We start from the raw sequence: 20,546 nt of genomic DNA, 5'->3' as shown, positions 1-20,546 counted from the left end.
AACGCATGCGCAGTACGGCACCGCAAACACACACACACACACACACACTCTCTCTCTCTCTCTTCCGGTTTAACGGGCGAGGCGGCCTGGTGAGACAGGAAGTGAGCGTTGCCCATAGCAACCAAAGGCTTTTTTTTGAACCCAAAGCAAACGAAGTTAAGAAAAAAAACACCGCCCTTCCGAACTGACTTCGGGAGCTATAAACGTTTCACGTTTTAAGGGTTTACCGCATTCGACGTGGACCGGAAGTTCAGCCTTTTGTGTGCGGGGGGTGGGTAGCCGCTCTAGGAGTTGCCAACTCAGAGGACCCAACCGCCGTCGAGTTGGCAGAGCTTCCGGTTTCCGGTGCTGTGCTTCCGGGTCGAAGGGCGTGCCTGGTTTTCCTCACAGCTGGTGGCGGAGGAGGCGGCGGCGAAGTGGGTGAGGCGGTTGGTGGGTGGGGGTCGCCTGGGCCTCCTGCCCCCCCCCCCGAGCTCACCTTCTCTCCTTCCCCCTTGCAGGTCCTGCTCGGCCCTGGAGGAGAAGCTGCGCTCCAGAGCAGGTCCCTGAGCCTGGGGAAGCGAGTTCCACTCAGTCCCCCCTCCACAGACCCCCCCCCCGCCTGTTTGGGGTCAGCCCCCCTGCCCTTCAGGTCGAGGCTCCCAGGCCTCCCTTCAAGAGCAGGGAGCCCCCCTGATGGGGGCAGCGGCCCCCCCATGGGGCGCCGCCTGGGGTAAGGGGGCCCTCCATGGGGGAGCACTGCTTACATCAGGGAGGCTCTTAGGTGGGGGGCACCCCACGGGTAAGCACACTTTTCTTGGGTAAGGGGAAGAGCATGCCTGTTCCCCTTACCCATGGGGTGTTCCCTTACCCAGCAGATGACAGTTGGGGGCCATTTTGACATCTACAGCCCCCCCCCAACTGTCATCTATTGGGTAAGGGAAGCACCCTGTGGGTAAGGGGAACTTTTCTTAGATAAGGGTGGGGAACACTGTTCACACATCAGACTTGGTCTTGGGTATGGGTAATGGGAACTTTTCTTGGGTAAGGGGAAGAGTATACCTGTTCCCTTTACTGTAGGCCTAGGAGAATTTGTTATATAAACAGCACTCCCCTATGGGGTGCCCCTTTTCCCAAGAAAAGTGTCCCCTTACCCATGGGAACACCCCACGGGGGAGCACTACGTCAGGTATTTTCTTGGGTAAGGGGAACAGGTATGCTCTTCCCCTTACCCATGGAGTGTTCCCTTTATCCAAAAGCATACCTGATTTAAATAGCACTGATGTAGAAAGCATTCCCTCAGATGTAAATGGTGCTCCCCCATGGGGTGTTCCCCTTATCCAGTAGATGACAGTTGTGGGGGGAGCTATAGATGTCAAAATGGCCCCCAACTGCCAACATGTCTTCCTCATATAGCCGCTGTTAAGTGGCAGTAAGGTTTGAAGCAGGGGGATGAATTTGGCAACTCTTCACTTGGAGGCATGGTTAGGTTAGAGCAGCCATTTTCAACCACTGTGCCATGGCACACTGGTGTGCTGCGAGTGGCCCACAGGTGTGCCACAGGAATTTGGGGATGGTCATTTATTAATAGGGCCAATGGGAGACGTGAGCCCCCACTGGCAGCATGGTGTGCCTTGCCAATTGTCAAAAACCTGATGGAGTGTCTTGAAAATTTTAGTGCCTTGTCAGTGTGCTGTGAGATGAAAAAGGTTGAAAATCACTGAGTTAGAGGCTAAGGCTACAATCCTATCTCTAAGGTTTGATCTCTTAGGTCATTAGAGGGGGCACTCTTTTGAGTGCCACCTTTATCCTAAGTTAGAGGGATGGGGGCAGGTTTACTCTGTAGTGGCACCACAATTATGGAATTCCATACCAGGGAACTAAGAACTACGCCCTCCCTCCTGGCTTTTCAGAGAGGGCGCAAAACATTTCTGTTTAGTCTTGTGTGTGTTGTCATCTATCTATTCCCTATGCTTCTTTATGTTCTAATTTTGTTTTTATTTATTGTATATTGTGGTGTTTGTTTAAAGTTTGAAATTATAAGCTGCCTTGGGCATCTGCTTCAGCAGAGGAAAGGCAGAGTATAAATCTTTTAAATAAATAACCTACCACAAGCTACCTCTTTGCTTTTTCTGTAACAGAGTTATTGTGGTAGAAGCTTTCCTAGATTACGGCCCCACTCTATCAGATGAATGAGGTGTTAACAGTTGGGAATGACATGCACAGCCGTGTATGGAGAAAAAATGCAGGGTGAAATGCAAGCAGTATAATAGTTATCAGCTGCATACAGGATAAGCACATTGATAACTCGAAGCAGGAGTGATTGTTGCTGGACTTATCTTGTATACATTTGAGCTTTACATAGAGATATACGAGTACTCCTTGCATTTTATGGCCCTCGGTACCCACCATTTGCAATCTAATTGTCAGCACATAGAACTTGTGCATGTGTATGCACATGCAACATATGTCAAACATAACTTATCATGCACCTATGGACTGTAGTCCAAGAAAGCACCTATCACAGGAAGATCAGATTTCAAGAACAGATTGCTTGAAGACCAATCCTATGCATGTCTACTCAGAAGTAAGTCCTATTTGAGTCAATGGGGCTTACTCCCAGGAAAGTGTGGATAGGATTGGGCTGTAAGCAGCCACAAGAGTTTCTATTTTTCAGAGCTGAAACCTTAGGGAGCTGATGTATTGTCAAGGGTTTGCCTTGAAAGGCTGGGATCACACATAGTTCCTGCTTCTCTCCTTTCCCCTGCTGGGCCCCTGTTTGAGACAGTTTTTCCACACAGCCTCTGCTTGATCCCCAGAGCAGGTGATCATGATTTCTCCAAACCCTTGAAACTTATCTCATCTTTTACAGACTACTCATTTTCCAGCTCTGTAGAGCTTAGCAGATGTTTATCTGTCACTTATATCACTGTAGCATAAAGCTGTATATGTACTGCCTTGACTTAAAAAAACCAATGTTAAACATAAACAAAGATGCACAGAGATTGTGATGTAATATTAACCCATTTCTGCTCAACCCACAGGTGTACACATTTGATCCCTGTTTCGTATATGCAACGTTGGGCAGAAGTGACTTAATGGCAAAATTATTTCAATTTCTATCTTTCACATCAGTTTGGGAGTGGCTAAGTTACAACACACAACAAAATAAAATCCTTATTTGAAAACAAACAGGCCATTGTAATTTTAAGTTGTAGTTACTTAAAGGTGAGCTCCATGACTACATAATATTGCCCTTGCAAATGATCTCATCAGGCCCTGGTCTTTGTCCATTGCTAAAATCTTTGCTGGGTGCTTGTGTTTCCTGTTGCCTTTTAACTCTGGGCAGTTCTTGAATAGCTTGTCCAGTCAGAAAATATAATTACATTGGAAGCTGCAGTTTATTTTACAATGGTATAGGGATGGGGTTAATTTAAAAAAACAAACAAATCAGGGGACACTTGAGAGAGGTTGTGAAATGGTTCTATATGATTACTTGTTCCACGTTTAACTTTTTTTAGTGGGAGACCTGTGATTGTATATTACATTGAATGCTCTCTCTAAATTGAGCATAATCTGTGAATGTGTTTTCAAAGTCTGACTGTAATCCATTACTTTCACATATGTAAGTGTCACAGGCATGAATAAGATTTATTTCCAAGTATGTATGCGTATGATATGTACTTCATTTTTTAGAGTGTAAAAATGATTCTGTTGGGAGGTGGATCAGAAGATTAGTTATGAGCACCTAATGACATTCAACTTCAGTGTTGTTGCATTTAATATCTTGTATTTTCATTCTGAAAGGACTTTATTTTTGTGTGTTTCCTTCATCCTTTGTTCAGGTCACCAAGAATTGGAGAAGCATAAATAAGTGCAAAGATGAAGCTTTATAGTCTAAGTGTCCTTTACAAAGGAGATCCCAAAGTGCATTTACTGAAAGCTGCCTATGATGTGTCATCCTTTAGCTTCTTCCAGAGATCAAGGTATGTCCCTACTGTTTTGGTGTGGTTACTGGGTCTTCCAGTTTGGATGAGTTGCTGTGTTCCATTTAGAGAGTTTGTTCTGTGAAGTCCCTTTCAAGATCTTACTTACAGGGATTTTTATTTTACTGTATCAAACACATTGTCAAGGCAGCCAATAGGATTACAACAAACGAATACCGCATAAGCAACTCCTAAAACAAAATGCTACAACCAGCAGCTACAATTAAGAAGCGCTACAGCCAAGGTTTACGTGGAATTCAAGATGTTCAGCTTAATGAGACCTTTTTATATAGGTTGCTGATGAAAACAATTATTTTGGTGATGGAAAATATTTACTTGTACAGCAAACATTATGGTAAACTCACTGCCTGTACTTTTGCTTAAATAATTTCACTTTGTGTTTATCTGTGAATGTGTTTTCAGAATATAGGGATAAACGTTTACTTTATGTTAGTGTCACTGACATGAAAAAGATTTTACTCCCAAATAAGTGTGTGTAACTTGTTCAGCCAGTATATAATTACTTTGGAAGCTGAAGGTCCAGTTTACATTTTCTTATATTTCATATAAAATTTAAGGCATCCAAAACTTTATTGCTTTCACCAATCTGAACAGTTTATTTTAGGATGTACACTTAGCACTTCTATATTACTCTTTGCCAGATGGCTAGTGGCTCATAAACACATTTAAACAACTAAGGAACAATAAAAGCAGAGGGCAGAAAAAGAAGCTCCACTCAGAATGGGGTGTGTCTGTCTCTTCCCATGTAGATAAAACAGCCTTGAGTGTGCATAACTTATCTGCTCTGTTGTCCCACTAACTAAGGTGTTAGTAAGGACACCTTAGTAAGGACTAAGGTAAGTTCCTTGGTTATACTCTTGTCCACTATTTTTCCAGCTGTGAATATTAAGTTGGGGACTGTAAATAAATACCTAGAACATGAGAAAGGAACATCTTGCAAAGACATCACTTATAGTAGTTTGCTTTTGTACTGAGATTTGTTCCCAACCCTCAGGCTAGCTTTCTAAAACTTTTGTAGACTTCCATTAAGTTGGTACACAACACTCCTTAGACAACAGTTTAACATACCTGATAGGTAGAGGCTGTCATCAAACTACTTGGCTAACAGGACTTGAGTTTTATACACTTCTGCTCTCTCCATCCAGGCAGAGTCATTGCAAGAGGGATGCACCCCTCCAGTGTCTGGAACTCACTTGGTCCTAAAGTCAAAGAACAGAGTACTGGCTAAGCAACAAGTATCTGTTTGGGCCTAAGAGTTCAATTCAGCAAGGAGAGAGGGTTGCCACAGCCTCCTTCACCAGTCTTCTGGCTCTTGGCTGGGGCAGCACTACTATATAGCCTGTCCAGAGGATACCTTATCATCAGCCCTTCCTTATGTAGCTCTGGGTCCTCCCTTGGGGGATCCATCTCTTCCTAGTTCCTTCTCTTGCTTACTTGGCCCTACCCCATGATTAAAGGGGCTGTGTTGCCCAAGGGTGTAAAGGCCCTCATCCTGCAATGAGGAGTCAAAGAGAAAGCATTGCCAAAGATGCACTCAAGGTCCTCTACCTCTGCTGTTGCGTCTACCACCAGCCTGCTGCCTTCTTGTGGCAAGGCTCATTCCCTGGCACAGCACCTACTTGTGAGGATTTTCAGGAGGCTGACAGTTGTCCCCAGCATTGTGCCCTAGCGGCGGGATGCCATATCTGTGTTTTGGCAGTGTGATGCCATTTGGTGCTCCCCCATGTGGGGGTTTGATGGAGCTTCTGGAGACAACAAGGCATTGCAAAGTCCAGAAGTTAACAGGTTGGGTGGAAGTTTGAACCTGCTGATGCTAGTGTGTGGTGGGGTGTGGATCTGAAGGGTGACTTTGAAAATCCAATTGTTCTTTGGCTGGGATCCAGAGACATGTGAGCAGCAGGCTGTTCTCAGAAAGGTGCTTTCCCACTCCATCCCATGGCCCCTTGGAATGCTGACCCTTAGGAATTGTGTGGGGTATGATATTGGTGCCTACCAGTGGAATCTCACCTCTTCTGCCTAAGCAGAAATGCTTTTTTCTTTGCTCAGTTACTAGTTGGGTTCCAACCAACTTGAATCAGATGAAATCTTTTGCATCCTGTTTTGAGAATGAAGTAGTCTTATTTTATGATTCTTTTCTTAATGTTCTGCAGTGAGTGTATATTGCAGTGTTGCTGGTAACAATATTGCATTTCTCTGTTGAATCTCTGTGGTTCCCAAACAATTTATTTGGCGAATATGAGGCACTTTGATAAGTAAAGTGGGGGCATGCCCTTTATTTTTTGTTTTCAGCATTCAGGAATTCATGACCTTCACAAGCCAGCTGATAGTCGAGCGTTCAGAGCCAGGCAGCAGGTCTTCTGTAAAGGAACAAGGTGAGAGTGGGGGCATAGGGGTCTGACAGCCCAATCCTATCCACACTTTCCTGGGAGTAAGCCTCATTGACACTAATGGGACTTACTTCTGAGTAGACATGCATGGGATTGGGCTGTGAATTACTAACTGCGTTTCTGTTTTAAATAAGAGTTTACATTTCCAAATGTTCCACGACATGCCAAACACTGCCCTCTTTATTCCAAGAGATGTGCCAGTCTCTGCTTGGACCTCACTTGCATTTTATACAACAGCTGCTGTAGCTGGGAACAGATGTTCCCATACCTTAAGGGGACCTCTTTGACTGCTGCCCCATGACAAGATGCAGTGCATGCCCCATTGGCACAGCAGCACCGGCACTGGAAAATTGGATAGGATTGGGCCCTAACTTATTTTGCCCTTGGACTAACTTGGTTGAGTTTAAACACCTTTTAAATACATCTAACTGAGGAGTTGTTTACAAAATGGCTATTGCTGTCCAGGTTATAGTAATTGTAATGGTCTCATCCTGGCCATCCATTTTGGTCTTTGACCAAAGTATGTACATTAATGTGAGACAGTGACAGAGAGGCAGAGAGTCTAGACTTCCTTCCTGATTGAGGGCCCCATCCTATCTAGTTTTCCAGTGCTGGTGCAGCTGTGCCAATGGGACATACTCTGCAGCCTGTGGTGGGAAAGCTGTCACAGAGGCCTCCTCAAGGTATGGAAACATTTGTTCCCTTCCCTTGGGGCTGCATTGCAGCTGCACCAGTACTGGAAAATTGGACAGGATTGGGCCCTGAATTGCCACTGAGATGTGTCAACCTTCTGACATATTTCCAGCCTTTTATAGTAGAACACTGAGTGGCTGCAGGAACCTGCCTGACAGGTTACCTCCCTCTGTTGACTTATTGCTCCAGTTATACAGGAGTTCTGAGTTTGCCGCAGCATTCCGTAATAGCAGCTTCATCCTGTCTGACTCATCCTGGCCACCAGACTTGATATACTGTCACAGCCTGTTGGGATCTTTCTGGCCCTGGCCTATCTTATGTCATTCCTGAACTTCACTGCACGTTTATAGCAGTCTGTGAGTCCAACTGATGTGATTGCCTCAGGCAGTAGCCTGGTGGGGGTCACCCATCCTTGCCTACTTGCCTCCACTGCTTCTCCTTCCATTCCTTGGATTGAAAATGGAAGATGGGGCCAGAGAGGAAGAGGAAATGAGGAAAAGAGTGTTGAGCTGGAGAGTGGGAGGAGCAGAGGCTGGCACATCATTGGATACAGGGGACAGTGTTTGGCATACTGCCTTGGACATTGGCAGGCCTGTGCCAGCCAGACTTTATAGCCTTTGTACCGATGCTCCTTATTTCCTTTTTTTTAAAAAAATGAAAACATCAGAATTCCAAGATAAGAATATAAAACTGCACACATGTTTTAAAGCTATTTAATTCTCCTAGCTATGGAAAAACTTTGAGGATGGGTTGGCAGTGCCTGGGGAGGATAGTCTTCTGTGTCTTGTACGGATCCTTCTTCCCCTGCCTACCCTTTCTTTGCCCTTTCCCCTTTAGTTTCTCCTCATTCATTTTATTTTTCTCCATTTATGCCCCTTTTCCTTGTATAAATAATTTGATGGTGCAGGATTGGGATGATCTGACTAGATGCCACATTAGCATTCACAGGACCATGAATAATTTAATGGGGACACTGCAGCTCTTATCCTGCACAGTACCACCCGAAAAATTCTTTCTCATCCTGTTTGGATGCTGCTCTAAACCGGCAAAGGAAATTTACATTCTCCTTTCACTGGGAGGCATATTTCTTTTTATCTTGAAGCCGAGAAAGAAAATCAAGCTACCTACCTAAATATGTGATGTTGAAATGAAGATCTAGATGAATTTGTAGTTTCCATGATTCTCAAACTTGGACATGAAGCAATTTTTGTATTGAAACCAATATGAATCTTGCTTTTTTTCTCTGCTTCAGAATATCTCTGCCATGTTTATGTGAGGAATGATGGGTTGGCTGGAGTGGTGATTGCAGACAATGAGTATCCACCCAGAGTTTGTTTCACCTTGTTAGAGAAGGTAAGCACAAGATAGCACTACAGTGATTTGCAGATAAGTTATATGAGAGCATGTGGTATAAGCTTTACAGCACAATCCTAAGTGTGTCTACTCAGAAGTAAGCTCCATTGGATTCAGTGGGATTTAGTCCGATGTAAGTGTGTATAGGATTGCAGCCTCTACTTTCAGAACTAAACAGCTGTCATCTAGTGTAGCCCAAAGTGTGATAATTCAGCAGTAAATGGCATATGAAAGGATTTATTTTCTAATAAGTGTACATTGGATTGCAGCCAAAAACATTGACTCAACTCAGACATATTACCAAACCATGGTTTGCGTTTCTAGACACAAAGCAAGTAATCTGTGGTTTCAGGCTGTTTGTCTGCGATTTTATTCTGACTTCTCAACATTTGGCTTCCTAAGTTCACTCCCACCTCCATGCTGCAGAACAATGGCCATAACTATGACTTGTTGATTCAGACATTGTGTCAAACCATAGTTAGCTTAGACTGTGGCTTAGAAACTCTTTATACCATGCTTTCAAAAAAATTATGGCTTCCCAGCTGATTGCAAACTACAATTTTTCAATGTGGATCTCACACCCAGTCATAGCTAAGCATCCTGTGATGTGATGCTTGAATTTAGCTAGAGTCTGCTTATGGAGCATTTGACTGGAGCATTCTACCAAAATTTGTTTTCTTGATATTGTCAAGGTAAGCAAACAGATATTGACAGATATTGTCAAGGTGAGCCCTTGGTTGCTTTGTATGCTGATTCTCTTCAGAGGTGTTCAGGGCAGCATATGTGAGGTTTCCAGACAGTTTCCTATCCAGTTTGGTGCTGGATAGGCACACACCTGTTTAGCTTTAAGAGCTGAAAGTACCCAATGCTTTCAGCTTCAATATCAGACCAAAAAAAGCAGACTTTTGTTAGTAGAAGTCTGTTTCAAAATCAAAACAGTGCACCTTTTGGCTGTGTTGAGGAGAGTAACTATTCTAGTACAGAACTTATGTTGGGAAAGTGGATGCTGATGATGATACTGATTACAAAACTTAGGATTCAATCCTGGGTCACTCTTGGGTGAGTGCAAGTCCTTGGGCTGGCCAGGAAGTGTCACCAACACTTAGGCATGTAAGGCATGTCTTCACCTCCTTGAGAATTGGGGAGGCTGATGCAAGGATGCACACCAGTCTCCTTGCACTAGAGCAAGTTCTGGGACCAGTGAGTTCGTGCCAGCAGCAGGCCTGCCAGCACAGTGGTCTGGGGAGGTCAGGAGGAGGGTGGGTGGGCCCGTGGGTGAGCCAGGCCTGGGAGGGGGTGGAACCAGGATCTGACACTTAGATCAGATCTTTAACCTCTTCCCTGGAAGCCCGGCTAGTGCTGGGCCGCTTGGATCTGCGCCAGCTCTTTAGGTGGTGCAGGTCCGAATTGCCCCATTTAGGCTGTTTCTGCATTACCTGGGGTAGAAGGAATTGATTCCCCTTGCCCTGGGTTGTGCTGCAGCCAGCCTGAACCCCATGTTAGATATGGGGCTGGCCTGCCTGTTCCAGCACGGGTTAGGTTTGGGCTACCTGTGAGCATCTTACATTGCTTATTCTGTACACGCTTATTCAGAAGCAAGGCTGTCTACATTCAGTGGGGCTTACACTCAAGAAAGTGGGCATAGGATTGCAGCCTTCGGGCCGTTGGGCTTTCTAGCACTGACACAGCTGCAGTGCAGCTCTAAGGTAAGGGAACAAATGTTCTCTTACCTTTGAAGAGGCCTCCATGACTGCCCCCACACTGCAGGATGCAGTGTATTCCCCATTGGCATGGCTGCATTGGCACTGAAAAGCTGGATAGGATTGGGCCATCAGTATGTTCTTGAGCATAGTTCTATGGATTTTACCATAGTACCTGGGGGAGAGCACAGCAATCGAGACTTGTCCCACAAGCCTTTCTAGGCTGCAGGCAAATGTGACAGGTTAGCATTCATTTTATTTCACTTCTGTTCTTTGGAGGATGAAAGACTTTTCTGTTAAATGTGTTTGTGTGCTGGCAGGTAACTGGATTTCTCTTGTTAATTTGCTTTTTAGGTTCTAGATGAGTTCTCTAAGCAGGTCGATAGGATAGACTGGCCCTCTGGAACTCCAACCACGATAAACTACACAGCATTAGATGGTTATCTTAGTAAATACCAGGTATGGTTCAGACTGAGTGATAAGTTTGAAACTGCTTGGGGGTCTGAGCAAGACAGCTCCACAACCCGCTGGAGCTCTTAAGCCAAATTTCCCCATGTTTTAATCACGAGCGAATACATGTTGTGATGTAAGGTGCTGCTTGGCCAGTAATCTCAATTCTGCTGACTTGGCTACATCTAGTCTTTCAAATGATGTGTAAGTAGAGGGAGCATTGTTTCCAGAGAACAGAGCACCCAAACATGGGATTTAAAAAACCTGAAAATCAAATTTCCTCCTCTGTGTAAATGTTGGGTTGTATGATTTGGGCCGTGTGTCTGCGATGGCTTGGAAGAAGAAATGCGTTTTCCTTTGTGCCCAACATGAAGCTAAAATCCTTTCAGTGATGATCTCTGGTGTCTCCGCTGCAGTGACATCTGTAACAAAATTATGTGTTCCTCTTTAAGAATCCCCGTGAGGCAGATGCCATGACAAAAGTGCAAGCTGAGCTGGACGAGACCAAAATCATCCTGGTAGGGGACACTTTTTTTCCTCATAGCTTCTTAGAATTGTCAGGGTGCTGTGTAAGTGCTTTTTGTGAGGTGTGACTTACAATGGAAACACTTTCAAACAAGCACTCTCTGTGTCAGTGGTTCACAAAGGTTTTTTCACTTGCGTACGGTTGGCAGCCAATTTCCATAAATTGCACTCCTCATATTGGCAAAATGTTTGTAATTAATATAGTTGCTGTTATTTCAAATTTATGTTTTCAGCTACTGAACCATATCTGATAACACACAAATTGATGACCAGAAACTAGCAGGTAGTGGGGCTTTTGCAGCTAGGTAGCTGCCTTCCTTTCTGCCTTGCCAGCCCTGCAAAGCATTCTAATACACCTACCATTCTGTAAACTTGCATAAATGACTATACAGGGAGCCCCCCCCCCCCACTGCAGTCAATTCCCACATCAAATTTCCCTGGTCAGGCAGAATTGATATTTCTCTAATTCATTTGAAATACTTTAGACTCCTTTGAAACTCCTTTCTGCCACCCCTGAATGTGACATGAATACAATCAGATTAAAAAAAAAAAAAAAAGTACACCAGGAATAATATTGGAAGAAAACATTGTTGGAAAAGGGGATGGGGAAGCAGATAAATCAGTAGAAGGACCCTTTGCTGATAGTAAATTCCACCACCATGCTAGTTTCTTGCCATCAGTAAAATATACATAGGAACAGAGGCTGGTTATGGTTTCAGAAGAAAAACTTAGGACCCAATCCTGTCCAATTTTCTAGTTGCGGTGCAGCCATGCCAATGGGGCATGCACTGCATCCTGTGGTGGGGAGGCAGTCCCAGAGGCCTCCTTAAAGTATGGGAGCATTTGTTCCCTTACCTTTGGGTTGCATTGCGGCTGCACCAGTGCTGGAAAATTGGATAGGATTGGGCCCCTAGTTTCCAAAAACATGTATCTGCTGATTTTTATCAGAGGTTTTTACTGCTTTGGAACAAAGAACACTAGAGCCATTTTCGCGCGCACGTGTGTGTGTGTGTGTGTGTGTGTGTGTGTGTGTGTGTGAGAGAGAGAGAGAGAGAGAGAGAGAGAGAGAGGATGCTGTCTGCCATTGTGGAGGTACAGCTCCAGCAGTTTGCATTCTTCCCTTTCAATGGTCTGGGAGAGAGAGAGAGTGTGGAGAAAGGGAAAGAAGGAAGTAGCATTAAGGACTACACCTCCTGCAAGGGTCATAAAGAGCAGGTAAAGGGTTTCAGATGTCTGGACATTACACTGCCCTCCAGAGTCCTGCATGTGGCATTGCATCCAGATTTTAACGAATGAACAATAAACAGACCAAAAAATAACAACTCAAATGTATAAAAATCAGCTAGCAGGATAAGCTTTGAGTAAGATGTTTTCTCCCTTCCTTAAGGTTGGTGATGAAGTGAGCCTTTCTGGGCAAGAAATTAAAAAAAAAAACTCTATTGATGCTACAGTTGGAACCTTGAGCTGGGTCCTTTAAGATTTTCTTTCAGTAAAAATGGGAACATGAAAGTTCCTGGTTTTCAGGTTTGGATTTTATGGAGGTTTCTGGTAAGGACTGAGGTGATGGAGGGGAAGGGATAGATAAATACTTGTGGTGGTGGCAGTACAGGACTGTGGAGCAATTGGATGTGTGTGGCATGTAAAAAAATCTAGCTTGCATCTTCTGTCGGTGAAGAAACTATGCTTATTGCAAACCAGGAACTGGACAACCCCTTTCCATAAAATTTGAGTCTGTGATTCAGGGACAGCTAGGAAGTTTGACTCTACATAGTATTGTGATTGTGGCCTAGTCTTGCTGCCTGTGGCTGCATCTGAGCTTGGGGCTGTTGACAATGTATAGCCTTTGTCTTCCATCATTTTCTGTATCTATTTAGCACAATACCATGGAGTCTTTGTTAGAACGAGGAGAGAAACTGGATGACCTGGTGTCTAAATCTGAAGTGCTTGGAACACAGTCAAAAGCCTTCTACAAAACTGTGAGTATATTCTGGCCAGAGGCTGAAGTATTGTCTCATTTTAGCTGCATTCTATTGGTCTTTGCAGCACAGCATTATGTGGATTAGAATATGGGGTTTTTGGAGTTCACAGCTGGTTGGGTGGTGTTGGTGTACTCTGAGTAAAGTGTGAGAGGCAAATCAAGACTCTTAAGGTAGAAGTTTTGAGCTCTTCTGTCGAGCTTGGATGTACATCTCCTATGAGCTCTTGTAGTGCTGTTCTATCTTGCAACAGATTCCTTTTGAATGGAGTGCAATTCTCTATACCCATTCACAAGGTGACTGCAATAGGTCCTCAGACTTGGGGGTTGGAGAGGAGGCCATAGAAGGGACTGCTTCATTATACAGAAATAGGATGCTTGGGGATGGCTGCCAATTGATGTTTTAGAAAGCATTAGAGTATTGGGCCTGTCCTTTTCTGTGGGGGGGGGGGAAGCCTTGGAACCACATTATTTTGTCTTTTGCAATGCATGTTGGTCAAAAGTTCTAGGCAGAGGAGGCGGTTCAGATGCTTGATTACTGCACGGAATTTGGGGAGAGAATGAACAGATCTGTAGGGTGGAAAATGGAGGTGGGTGGTATTTATAGAACTTTGGATTTCTTTGACAAGTTCTGGCATGGAAAATGGAACATTTGCTGGAGGTGACAAGGTGTCTTGTGCTGCGTTTGTAGCATGTGGTAGTTTCCATGCGGTAAAGGTAATGGCCTCTGAGGATTTTACTTAGTAGAAATGTCTAACGGGGAAGCCTGTCAATGTGTGCTTTTCTTTTTAATAACCTTTAAGGCCCGAAAGCAGAACTCTTGCTGTGAGATTATGTGACACTCCGGCAGCAACCCACCACCTGCTCTGGACTATCAGGCCTTCACTCGCATTCAGAACTCTCGAAATGAGGCAGGAAGAAGATGCACTCCCAAACTACCTACAATGGCAATCCTTGTTTCCAGATTTAGCCACTTCAGCCAGACTGGATGCCTGGAATGGGACGCTTTGGTTGGGCCTCACAAATTTAATCTATTTTTTTTTTTTAAATTCTTGGAAAAGTGGCATCTTTAGAACTCAAGATGCTTGTACTGTACAAGGATAGATGCTGAGTAAATTTTTGTGCTGGTACCAAGGGGGTGGGGCTCCTGTTCTAGCAGTCTGATTGAAAGCCACTGTTTTGGACTATGTGGGTCTCATTGCCCAGCTTCCCTCTGAATCCTGCAAACAGACAAAAACTCTGCATTTTTCACTGTTATGTAACACAGAGCCATCTTAAGGTTCAAGTCTCAGTGTTGCACTTAACAATGAGTTTCCTTTTTCTCAGAGGTCCCTTACTAGTTATGGAAATCTGTGAACCTCTAACCCATTCAGAGTTCTCCAGGAATCATATGTTGGCTGACCTTTTAGGTGAAACACCTGGGGTGGACTGAAAAACCAGTGCTGCTTTTATATAATCAAGCAGTTGAGGTTCAAGGAAGCAGGGAAAGAGATTCCTAGGAAAAGCTTGGATTTGTGAAGACACTTGATGGTGTCGTCCTTGATTCAGGCTGCAAAGTTCTCCTTGTTTTGAGACTCCATTGGCCAAGAAGATGAGCAGGAGCCGATAGCTCATTGTTCATACCCAGCACTACAGCTATATGGCAAAAACAATTTGGTTAAGGTGGCATGATGTGGCACCATTTGCTGGCAAGCTTGTGCATCTCAGAGCTGATTTAGGGAGAGCTTATCTACAGAACAGTTTCGACTTTTAATCAGTGGCTTGTGTTGCTTTGCCATGTTCTTCCGCATGACGTGGAAGAACCGCTGCACAGCCTGGTTTACTCCCCACCACAGGCACCTGACTCCTGGCTGCTGTTGGGCAGCGTCTGCCATAGTATTAACCCGTAGCCCATTGGTGATGGTGTCGTGTCGGTGCCCAGAAGCACCACCTGCCGCTTTGCACTAGGAACCGTTCCAGAGTTTTTGTGAAGTGTGACCTGTCCTGTGTTGGGGTATAAGTGTGTGGCTGCTGAAGTTGTGTATCTTGGTGTCGTCTTGTGATGTTCTTGGCAGAGCCTACATTCCTTCCCATCCCCACCTGCCAGTTTTGTGTCTCTGCTTGCTAATCTTATGTAAATACTAGACAACCTAGTTGCTAATGCTCTTTTTGTCAGTGATGCCTGAGCTCTGAGGCCATTATATCCTGGGAGGCAACCCTCTGGTGGGTTTTTCTGCCTTTTCTGTGGAGGTTGCGTGTGTGTTCAATACAACACTTGAATTCAGGCTGTGCCTGGCAAGGGGTGTTGAGAGAGGAAACCATGGTCACTGTTGGGAAATATCACACTCCCTGTAAAAAGTGCTGTTGTGCAAAGCTGTGGGCAAACTCAGCAACTGGCTCTTAATGTTACAGTACAGGGACAGTATACATCCATTTTGTGGAGTGTGTGTTAATAACTGAATGGAAATGGCTGACTGCCTCTTCACTTTTCTAGAGAAGCACACAAACAGGTGTGAGAGAGGGGGTTCATAAGTCTATTGCACTGCAAACAGTTATTGTAAAAAATATATTGGACTATCAATTGGTGGTTCAGGGCTGAGGCTTCTTGACAGGACTGTGAGCAGGAGTGTGTGTTCCTTTTTTATGAAAGCTGTAGCTGGTTTTTGTTGTTTTGACTCCACTAATTCTCATAACCTCTTGAGCAACCAGCTATTACAAAAGCAAGCCTTTTGCTGCAGCTGTATTGGCTGCTGATTTAAAAAAACCACATACACAAAACAAACCCAGGGCTGAAGTAGTGAAATGAACCACGAAGAGTCCCTGGGCTCTCAAGAGCTGACTTGTGCGGGCACGTGTCCCGGGACTCCACCTGTTTAGGACACTTACTTGCTCTCTGCTCCTGGGAGGGGACTGGCCAAGTTATGTTCTTTGGCCCAACTATAACTTGAACCAGCATTATGCAGAGCTGTGTTGGCAGAACCAATCCAGCATCCCTCTTGGTGCCAGTTATCACCTGCCTTAATGTTTCCTCCTCTTTTTTCTGCTTCCCATGGACCTGAGGGCTGTCATGTTTTTTGTAAACTCCATCTCACCTGTAAGTTTTTGTAAACTCCATCCCACCTTCCTTTCTGGACTGTTGCTGTAGCTTTGATTCTATTGATCGAACAATGATCTCCAAGCAAAGACAAGGTGGGTAGAGATGAGTTCTCTGCGATGAGTTCTCTGTTACTTCTTGTGTCTGGAAGAAAGGTCTCCCCCCCCCCCACTCCACATTCTTGAATGAAACAGACTCCAGAGGTTCGCCCAGAGAAGCTGATTGGTTAATCTGAGCTCTAGGCTCACACGCTCCCATCTGTTCCTATCCTCTTTCTAATGGGGAAGCTTTTATTAAAGATTGTATTTTAATATTGCCTAACTTTTCTGTATGTACTGGTTACTGGATTATACCTATGTGGATAAAGTTGTCACTTGATGGATCAAAAATGGCTGTGTCTCGTGATCCGTGCGAGTTTCGGTCTGTGGTTTAATTGCTGCTATAATGTATTCCATAAAGCATGTGGTTGGTTTTTATGTAATTGAACTGAGAGTGGAATCTCTCAGGGGATGGGTGCTAAGACCATGTTGATCTCTACTGACCAGCATGGAGACAATGTGTAAGGGAATCCGTCTGGTTCGGCCTATGGAAGGTGGCAGCAGCAAGTGTGCAGAAGAGATTTGGCAGAGTCACCATAGGCCCCTTTACTTGGGTACTCAGTTGCATGGCTAAAAGCTGAACACACCTCCTTTGTAATAGCTGTGCAGGCTGGCAAGGGCACCATGAGTGGGGATAAGCACAGACGTCCGGGGGGGGGGGGGCATGAGACAGCTGGTGAGAGCCAGAAATGGGTGGTTATGCTGTTCATCATAAATATGAGATCCCCTAACTATATGGAAGTTCAACTAGATTATGTCAGATTTTTAATGGCTATTTCAAATCCTTCTGTTGCAACTGAATGTTGCATATAAAAGCTGTAGGAAACTTCTATCCATCCCTTGCAGGTTAAGTGTCCCAGTTATTACAATTGAGCAAACAAGTCTAGAACATATGTAGATGTATATCTGGACTTGAATCATTTAGTATAAGACTCTGCCCTGAAATTTGCTACCCGAAATTTGCTGCCCTTTATATTGCTACCCAATGTTTCACTATAATCCCACATACGTTGTATTTGCAAACAGTGTATGGGCCAGGAGTGCTGACTGAAATAGTTACTGATCAAATCAGTTTAGCAAATAAGCATATCCCCTCCATGGAAGGTCAGGTGACCCTTCAGCAGAGAAGTGGTCACAGTAATGAGTTTGACTGTACCTTGTTCGCTGGCTGCCTGGTAAGGGGCAAGTCCTTCTTGCATTGCAGGAGTGGTGTGGCTCTCGTGCGCAAACCTTCCCACTCTGTTCTGGCACTGCTCAAATGTGGGAGAGCAGTTTCCATTGTTGTTCACTTCTAGAACTCAACTAATGCTGGAGTGGGGTGGGAAGCTATTCTACCACCTTAGTCTGGGCCCCCTTAATTTCCTTCACTGTTTAGAGTAGGGAAGGCTGATGCACCTCTAGAACATCAGTACAAAGCTGATGCAAAAAAGCTTAGAATCCTGCACCTGTAGTAGGGGAAGAAACTTTTGGCAGATACAAGTCCCTCTTATATAACTGCCAAAGGCAGCCTGCATATAGACAGCCACTATTCAAACTACAACACAGTTACCTTTAAAAAAAATATTTGTTCCCTACAATCAATCCCACCATTTCTTGCCCTTCCTTGGTCCAAGTGCATATGATACAGGAGACTGCCTTGAGCTTTCCTGGGAAAGAAAGTCAGTATGAATATAGTAAATAAAATACCTTAAGTGGCTACTGGAAAACAAGCAGTCCTCTGCTTTTTGTGTACTTATAAAAGGATGATTGTCAGACTTTCATATCTGGATTGGTCGAGTTATGCTTCCCTCAAGGAAGTTTTTAAGGAGACACATTTGGGGAACTCAATTAGAAGCTCAGGGTCAGAGAAGGAGTTGAAACCACTGCTTTCTTTTTTTTGTCTCTTTTTTGTTGTTCGTTTTTATTTTGCAGTTTCCCGAGACAAAAACAAAGTCGGAATCATTTTTTACACTTACAAGGCTCAGAAAGAAAAGACAGTGAAATGGCAAGAAAAAGAAAAGGAGAGTAAGTCAGAAAGAGGAAAAAGATCCACCAGCATTCATGGGACAGACTAACAGTTCAGCTTTGCTTTTAGTTCTCATAGATATAGATATATATAGATTTTTTTTCTCTTTAAAGGTCATGCAAAAGAAAATACACCCCCCTCCCCCAATCCAAAAATACCCCCAGCAACGCACTTAGTTCCATAGTAAACAAGGTGAACACCAAAGGGGAGGAGGCCCTGGTACATTAATGTTTAATAATGAAACATCTGTTTCAACATGCGGCTTGTAATTTTTTTCATATACATGGATGTAGAGACACTTCTTGGTTTTTGTCTTCCAAAGAAACCATACACGCATAGTATATTATGCCCGCAGACATGAATTCTCACTCTCTTGTTGCATGTTAATCCAATATGCACCTCCCCTATCATCCAACCCCTCCCCTGGAAAAGAAACGAAGAAAAAAAGGTGCTCTAAGAAAGGCAAGTCAGCCAGAGCGGGTTGGCTCCAACCATCGTCTTCCCCCCTGCTATTCATGGGATGTTCCTGTCTTGGAAGCACTACCTTCCTGCGTGGCAGGACGCAAGTTGCCTTGGCTCTTCATTAATCTGTCTGTGTGTGTAGGGTGTGTACATGTACATACATATATGTACTTGGAAGAGAGAGAAACTTCTTAAACCTGAACCTTAGCAGACTGGATTTGCTCTCTTTTAACATCCCTTCCTTCTACAGAGAGAACATAACTGGGTCAGGGAGGGGAAAGATACAGGGGAACATCCTCTCCTAAACTTCTAGAAAGAAGATCATCCTTCCGTGCTTCCTGTACGTGCCTCTGAATGCTTCTCCAGCGGGTTTGGCGCTGCAGTGCAAAGCCCAGTCCCAGGACAGGGCAGGAGTTAAGAGATGCAATCTCTTTGTATAAAGTGCTTTCAATGCTGTGTCAGTGCTGGTGGGATACCCCCATCCACCCATCAGTGCCCACCCCCATCATCTCCCTCCCCACTCCCCCCCTTCTCCCACCCTTGCTTAGTCATTCTATCTTGGTCCAACATGCCCTTACATTCATTGGCCACGGGGAGTGCTGCATGAGGTGATAGGGGATGGCCTTGGACCGAGGCCTCACTTGAGGACCACATCTCTCTTCTCCATGCCAGACACAATTCATCAGATACAATCACAGGAGTGCAATGTGTTTCCCTCTCGCTCGCACATGCTCCTCACAATGGAATGAATGGATGAGACCGAGCTCAGTAACATCAACGTCATCGTCCAGATAGATTATCCCTCCCCAAATTCCCCATTCGTGTCATTGCATAGGGCAGCCTGAGCTCTCTGTAATAGCCATATATAGGACTTGTGATTTTAAGCCACTTGTCACAACTGCTTTAGCAGCACTACATGGATGAAGAAACAAATTTGCAAGTACATTTTATTACACATAAGGCTTCGGTGACCTTTGTCTAACCACTGAGCCATGGCCTACAGGCACAGATATACCTCCCTCTTCAAGGAAAGGGGCAGCCAATGAATTAGGGCTTGCATTGCCAAATCTGCACTCAAAAGTTTTCTCTATCAGATTTCAGACTGTCAGGAAGTTTCACCTCCTCATTTCATGGTCCCTTTGAGAAGTCTTGCAAAAAAAACACAAAACTTTATACATTGAAGAAAGCACAGGGGGAAGAAATGATGTGCATGCATCATTCAGGTTCATCGGCTTAGGAATGTCTGAAAGCAGGCACGCAACAGGCCATAGTCTCTTTTAGTGTTCAGTACTGCTGTGGGCACTGTTGAAAACACACCCACACAGGTCTGTTCCTTTCCGTTTTTAGTGTGAAGGCGTCCTAGGGACTGGACCCATCAATAGAATGGAGAATTAGTCTCATTCTAACAAGATGAAGGGCACTGCAGCAACGTATGTCAAAAAATGAATGAACAACAAGACAAGGGCAAGGGCTGGAGACCGAGCTGAACAGACTACCCTAGCTTACTTTATGAAAGAATGCTAAAAAGAGTCTCATGAGTGATACACAATATACACAGGCCTCAAGTCTCCACCAAAGTCTGTAACGTCCTACTGCTTTCCTACAGCTGGTACATGATAAATGAAGTACAGTCATGGAACTAAAACTCCAAAGCACTCCGAGCTCCTTGGGGAGAGAAGGGTTTTGGGCACCAACATTAGAAATGGAGGATCATGACCAAGCCTCTGTAACCCACACAAGGAATAGCTTTAACTATGCAGTCAGTATCGATCGTTAGTAATTTTTCTTACTTCCCCCCCCCACTTCCTTCAATATCTAAAAACCTTACAGTAGTGTTGA

At 44.5% G+C, this 20,546-nt stretch overlaps 1 protein-coding gene across 7 annotated transcripts; it reads left to right on the top strand.

Moving 5' to 3' along the window:
- The first annotated feature begins 357 nt into the window (after positions 1-357).
- Positions 358-16,242, top strand: YKT6 (YKT6 v-SNARE homolog). Of its 7 annotated transcripts, XM_066639586.1 has the most exons (10): positions 378-416; positions 501-781; positions 3,024-3,207; positions 3,825-3,965; positions 6,276-6,358; positions 8,319-8,419; positions 10,474-10,578; positions 11,022-11,087; positions 12,969-13,070; positions 13,873-16,242. In XM_066639586.1, exons 4-10 carry the CDS (start codon positions 3,862-3,864, stop codon positions 13,906-13,908), a joined length of 597 nt encoding a protein of 198 aa, XP_066495683.1. In that variant the 5' UTR covers positions 378-416; positions 501-781; positions 3,024-3,207; positions 3,825-3,861; the 3' UTR covers positions 13,909-16,242. The 7 variants fall into 7 exon arrangements, with proteins under 7 accessions (XP_066495686.1, XP_066495685.1, XP_066495684.1 ...); XM_066639588.1 differs by lacking the exon at positions 501-781 and having other exon boundaries at positions 365-416; XM_066639587.1 differs by lacking the exon at positions 501-781 and having other exon boundaries at positions 367-420.
- Positions 16,243-20,546: the final 4,304 nt, after the last annotated feature.

The sequence above is a fragment of the Tiliqua scincoides genome, chromosome 11, assembly GCF_035046505.1.
Source record: "Tiliqua scincoides isolate rTilSci1 chromosome 11, rTilSci1.hap2, whole genome shotgun sequence".
NCBI lineage: Eukaryota > Metazoa > Chordata > Lepidosauria > Squamata > Scincidae > Tiliqua > Tiliqua scincoides.
This window is presented reverse-complemented; position numbering and strand designations above follow the sequence as displayed.